Source organism: Diplotaxodon limnothrissa, linkage group LG14 (genome assembly GCF_057381915.1).
Source record: "Diplotaxodon limnothrissa isolate DT_005_m linkage group LG14, D_limnothrissa_male_GT1.1, whole genome shotgun sequence".
NCBI lineage: Eukaryota > Metazoa > Chordata > Actinopteri > Cichliformes > Cichlidae > Diplotaxodon > Diplotaxodon limnothrissa.
Genome location: NC_140609.1, coordinates 17982289 through 17988447, shown reverse-complemented (window position 1 = coordinate 17988447; position 6159 = coordinate 17982289). Strand labels below are relative to the sequence as shown.

General features: G+C 44.0%; 1 protein-coding gene across 1 annotated transcript in view; it reads left to right on the top strand.

The window, feature by feature from the left end:
* Positions 1-833: 833 nt before the first annotated feature.
* kirrel3b (kirre like nephrin family adhesion molecule 3b) overlaps positions 834-6159 on the top strand; it is a 181900-nt gene continuing 176574 nt past the window's right edge. Inside the window, exons 1-2 of the mRNA XM_085370360.1 lie at positions 834-1083; positions 1231-1302. Of these exons, the coding sequence (XP_085226486.1) occupies positions 834-1083; positions 1231-1302 (322 nt within the window). The remainder of the gene's footprint in view (positions 1084-1230; positions 1303-6159) is intronic.

The window sequence follows — 6159 nt, the reverse complement described above, 5'->3', positions numbered from 1 at the left end:
GGTGAGAGACGGGGTACACCCTGGACTGGTTGCAGGGCTAACACAGAGCCACACAACCGTTCACATCGCATTCACATCTATAGGCAATTTAGAAACACAATTTAGAAGCCAGAGTACTCGGAGGAGACCCGGTGGATATTAAAATGGTTTTTTGAACAGCAACAAAGTCAAGTACAAGATGTGGAATACTGTTACACATGAACCTTGCTTGCCCTGTATGAAAAAAATTCCCCTGTATTAAATATTTAACATGCATAACTAGGAGAACTTGTCAGTAAGCATGCAGTGCATTTGACTATTTTATGGTGCCTTGCATCATATCTCCTTGAATGAGTGACTATGAATCTAATTCCCCCTTAATAAAAACTGGATACTAATGAATCATACGGCTTTGGTGGTGAATGTTAATCTGGTCTTCATTCATTCACAGAGAAAAAGCTACAGATTCCAAAATCCACTTCTAAAGAATCCAAAAAAGGGATGTACAAAAGGACAAAGGTCTTAACGGGGAGGAGGGGCTGAAAGTGCAGTTTTTGTTTGTGAATGTCTGCATAATTTGTAGCTACAGAGGTCTCCTCCTATTCTCATTCTAATTGGAGCTGCACCCTCTCCCATGGCAGCTCTGGTTCCCAGAGTGAAGACCCAAGCCTCCCAGACTCTCACTCAGGCACACAGCCACCCAGACAGCCAGGCTGAGAGAGAGCGATGGAGGGAGGAGTCTAGTAGTGGAGCTCTATCCCCTGACAGGGTCTGCTGTGGTAAAGCAACAGAGAGAGAGCGAGAGAGAGAGAGAGAGAGAGCGGGCAAGTGAGGGCTGAAGGCACTCAGAATGGATGGGCAAAGAGAAACCGTGCGAGCGACAGAGGCAGAGTGAGCGAGTGTGTATTCTCAGAGTCAGCGGCGAAGACACAGAAAGTCTACAAGCTCACACCACAAAGACAGCGCGCAAAGGCAGAGCTGACAACCGGCTACACTCAAGAGTGACACACAGAGGGAAAAGACACAGAGAGACAGGAGAGGGAGAGAGAAGAAGAAGGACCAGAAGAAGAGGAGGACAGAAGACAGACAACCAGCTTTCCTCTGGTAAAACAAGACTCCACTGAGGGACTGTAGCATTCCCCCCCCCACACCACCACCACCCCCCAGCAGCACAGAGGAGCACTGTCTCATCTCGTGCATGTGTTTCTGCCTGCCAACTTCAATTTCACACTCGCCTACTGTTTTTCGTAGGTTTTGCCCCTCTCCACTCCGCAGTCATGATCCTCTGGGTCCTTCTGCTGCTCCCGTGGATCTCCGGACATGGTAAGTTTTTTTTTCACGTTAAAGTTGCTAATTCATCACATCTCTCGTTCTCATGATTGCTGTGTGTGTGTCTGTGTGTGACTGGCTGGCTGAGAACTGTGTCTTTATACCCATGTCTTGCTGCTGCGACGTCTTTCTTGCGCTTGTTGCTGTGCCATCTGCATGCTTTTCTTTCTTCCTTTTTAAAAAACAAAAAACTGTTTCTGATATAGCGCTCCCGTGTGCGCTGTGATGTCTGATGCAGAATGAGAAAGGAGAGAATTAAGAGCGAGAGAGAGAAAAAAGAAGAAGGGGAAAAAAAACAAAGTCTGTATGACTGTAGTGGAGGTTAAATAGTGCAGTTTGCACTTTTCTCCGTCAGTTGCTCATAGCTGTTCAGGCAAGACAAGTTAAATACTTCCTATGTGGGCTTGTTATTCCTGTCACACACGCAGACACACACAAACAAAGCCCCCTAAACCCAGTCCAGTTCAGTCGAGCGTTCACTCCTGAGTCACATTGTTTTGATCTAACAGCCCTTTCCACATTGACTTCAGCTAAAGGGAGGAGGGGGTCTTGGTGAAAAGAATGTAGAGAGAGAGAGGAAAGTTAACGGTAAAGTGCTTCAGAAGGCAGACCCATGTGGATAGCTTGGCAACCCCAGCCCTTTGGACAGTATCTGCTGTTGTTATTTTTATTCCTAGACAGTCTGTTTGTGGACAGAATGAGGATGGATTAGTTGTTTCCCCTGCTTGCCACCAGGTGGTTGTCTTTGGAAAACAATAGAAGTGAGTAAAGTAGTGCACAAGTCTGACTCTGTGTAACACCTCTGTGGCGCTGGGAGACGCAGAGACACACAGAGCTGAATCAGACTGTCAGAGTTCCTGCTGGAAGGTTTGCAGCATCATGCCCCCCCCCCCGTTAATGAGTGTGCTGGTTTATACTACAGGGAGCAAGAGCCAATAACTCACCACCTCTTTACAGCGGTTTGACCCCCGTCACATTGGGCTGTATTCTAAAGAGGCAGTGGCTGAACAAATGCCTGTCTGTGTGCCTTTAGTTGTTTCCCACGGGGAGTTGTAATTGTGACCTTTTTATTTTATTTTCTGTTTTAAACCACAGCTCAGAAACTGCAAAAAACCCCAATACAAAAAAAAAACCCAAAAAAAACCCTGAGATCTCAGTTTGTTGACACATTGTTCGGAAACTGACAGCTCAAAGTTGGTAACATGCTGATAAAACAGCAGCTGTAAATGAAACTTGGTAAACAACATCATTTTCTTCTGCACTGAATTCAGCTGTTTCACATTATGATTTATAGTCTATAGCATAGGGGGGCAAAAAAAATGCACTGCTCGTCAAACGCAGCAATTTGCTGTGATTATATTTCTTTTCAGCTGACTTATTTTTCATGTAGAGGCAAATAGAAAATAATGATATCATAACAGACCTATTTGAAACTGACTGATGGAGCAATTAAGCCCCCTCTCGGCTTCTCTCATGCTTTAACAGGGGGTAGAGCTTTTGCAGATGAAGCGTCTTTATGGTTTGTGCTCTTCACGACAGCATATGTCTCGGGATACGGTAGCGCTAGTTGTGTAAATTGAAACAACGGGCAGTTGGAGCAGTGGAAGCGCTCTCTCTCTCTGTCTTTCTCTCTCTTGGCTTTGGGAATGGAAAGTTGTGGTCCATCAAACACCGTAGACGATGCTATTCCTGATTGTGCTGCTTTGCTGTATTCTTTTCCCCTGATTCCATAAGTGTTTCTGTGCCATCTGTGCTTATTGTGATGCAGAAATACATGATCGTTCATTAGTATCTCCCACTTTGTTATGCATCTGCTAAGTATTTTATCTGCAGTTGACTTAAGCAGTATATTCTGACTGTACTTGATTTCCATGTCTGGTGTAGATAAAACTAAAGCTGTGGAAGACATTCAACACTGAACATTAGAAGATCTCATTTTGTTTTGTTCCTAAATCTCAACATTTTCATTCCCATCATCGCAGGTTTAGCCCCAGTTGTGGGGAACAACTAGCACCAAATCTCATATATACCAATTGGAATGAGACGATTTCTACAACTGGAATGAGATGGGATTGTGCATTTCAGCACAGTTGGTTATTACCATAATATAAAATACCACTTTCCCTGCCAGGTAAACGGGGGATAACAGCCTACCTTCTCTATTCATGCCTCTTGGGAGAAAAAAGTGCTTCCCTGAAGCTTACTGTTGTTGTACAAATTACGGCTCTGTTTATGTGTCGAGCCGGTGTCAGCAGAAAGCTGCGAAAAACAATCTTGTTTTTATGAACATGGGGGACAGTGGGGAGTTGTGGCCATTGCAGGCATACACTTCGACGCAGCTATCCTGTGAGACAGCGAGAAAGAGAGCAAGAGAGAGAGAGAGGAGTCAGTCCAAAACGAGTGGCGCTGAGCAGTTTTTCCTTTTCTCTCTCTCTCTCTCTCTGTCTCTCTCTCTCTCTCAACTTTGAGAAGTAAATGGTCCAAAGCGAACAAGACGGAGAGGGGGAGAATAAGGAGAGAGGGAAAGCTGTTGTGAGCTGCTCTCATTCCTGACTGCACTGTTATCGCATCTAGGGCACCTTTTCTTTCGCTGTCACCTCTTCAGCCAGTGACAGATGACACAGCTCCAGTCAGAAATCTGGGAGACAGTCTCCAGGAACACATTCACCTCAGGCCAAACTCTTCCAGGCCCTAGTCCATCCCTTCATACCACCTCCCCGCTCCTCATTTCTCCTGCCGTCTAATCCACCGTATAGCAACTCTCATATTCTTCAGCCTGTTTGCGATTTCACTCCTCACCTTGCAGTGGCACATTTCCCTGTCATGTACTCACTGAGTGTCCTTCTTTGACTCTTTGTGTTTATTTGAATTTTTTCCCTCTTACTTTGGGTGATTGATTGTCTGTGTAGGGCAAAAGCTGAATATGTTGGAAAGGGGCAGTTCCTCCTATTGAATGTGCTAGACTCCGAAGAAAATGACCAAAAGAAAAACTAAACATTGCTAAGTGTACAGCCTTTTTTATATCCCTCTCATTGCCTGTATTTCCCTGCCCTTTTTCATGTAATTTCCTTTCTCTTCACAATGTGACATCAACATACAAAGTGTCTAATCTTTTGTCTTCTGTTAGGGTATCTTTAATGTGGGTTTTAGCCACTAGGGGTGTTGCTGCTGCACAGGAATGAAAATCCCAATCTTAAAATCTCCTTAAATCTGCTGCCCACCCCCGTCACCTTCATTATCTCCCACCACTTAAATATATCTGGTGTCGGAACTCCTGATTTTGCCACCAAGCCAGACTAAGCTGTTTCTTAGTCCTGGAAAGCACGTCTTAGTACCCCCCCAACAGCCCCCTTTTTCATTTACTACTGTCTATTAACTGCTGTCTGACGACTCTAAATCCGCTTTTCATGGGCGGCAGGCTTTGATACATATTTCTCCACCAAAGTATAATTAAATGTCTTTTCTATGTCATGTTTGGATATGTGGATTTTTTAAAGATGGGAAATCACTCTTGCTTCTTCAGAGAGGGGAGGGAAAGAGGGGAAGAAATACAGCTCATGACTCTGCACAACACTACTCAAACAGAAATACCAATTTTTTTTGGTATTTCCAATAGAACTTTTACCCCAGTTCTATTGGAATGCTAAAAACGGTGTAAATTTTCCAACATGCTGTTCTAGAAGTCATATGTTCAAGAGCCTCCTGTACTGGTCGTGAGCATTGTCTGTATTTTGAAACGGTACAGGATTACTAAAATGCATGGTACGAGTCGCAAGCACGTCCTTGCCTTGTCCAGGTCATATGACTTTTCCACTAACCGTGACAGTCATGTAGTGAGTGACGGATGATGTCACCAGTTCATGATGGAGCCCAGTGGCATGCAGTCTGTTGCCTTGTTTGTGTTGCATGTCCCATTAAGGCTAGCCAGCTTAAGTCACCTCATCCACTGTGACTCCTGCTCATTTCTATGCCACGATAGATTAAGCCCACTGTAATCCCTCTGAGCCGAATGCCCTGTTGGATATTTATGGTAATAAGTAAACATATGAATAAATAATCTAAGAGGCTGCTGCTGGACAGCTGGAACTTGTAATGCTTCAATGTTAGGAATTACTTTTGGCATTAAAGAGAGATGCTATTTCTAAGAAAGAAAGAAGGAAAAAAGATTAAAAACAGAGTTTTGTTGATTGTTGTTCGAATAGAGAAATGAAGAAAAATATATTAAGATAATATTATATTGACATACATGTTTACAAATATTAAAATGTGAAACCTAAGTGTCGTTTATCCAGTGACTATGGTCTGGATGAAAACCTCATTTCGAGTCTGCCAGGATTCAGGTCAGCCAGGGAAGGGAAAATGATTAGTTCAGAGCCTTCTTGGAAAACCAGGCAATGATCTGCTCCTCTCATGCCGTCAGTCAGTCTGTCAACAAAATCAAGCTGTTTACTGTTGGGCCTCATTATCTATCTAGACCCTCTTCCCAGTTTTCTTTAGTACCAACCAATCAAAACCCCAAGGCCCTCATCTCCTCTCTTTCCGAGTCTCCGCTGCTGGATCCCATTCCTCTGGGATGAATTTATCCAGATTGGAGCACTCAGCAAAAGGGCATTATCCCGGATTACATGTCTGTTGGGCGGGAGTGTTAAGTAATTCAACCAGATGCTGTTGTGATCGCTGGGTCACCTGTGAAGTCAGGGTTAGCAGCTGCACTTCTTCACTCTGCTCTTTCTTGTCATGTCTCCGTCCCTCTGAGACTTTATCCTCGGAGAACAGAGAAGTTTTTTAAATAGACCAGCGCAATAATACCACAATATCGATACTTCACTAATGCTGAAGAAGCATGTGGAA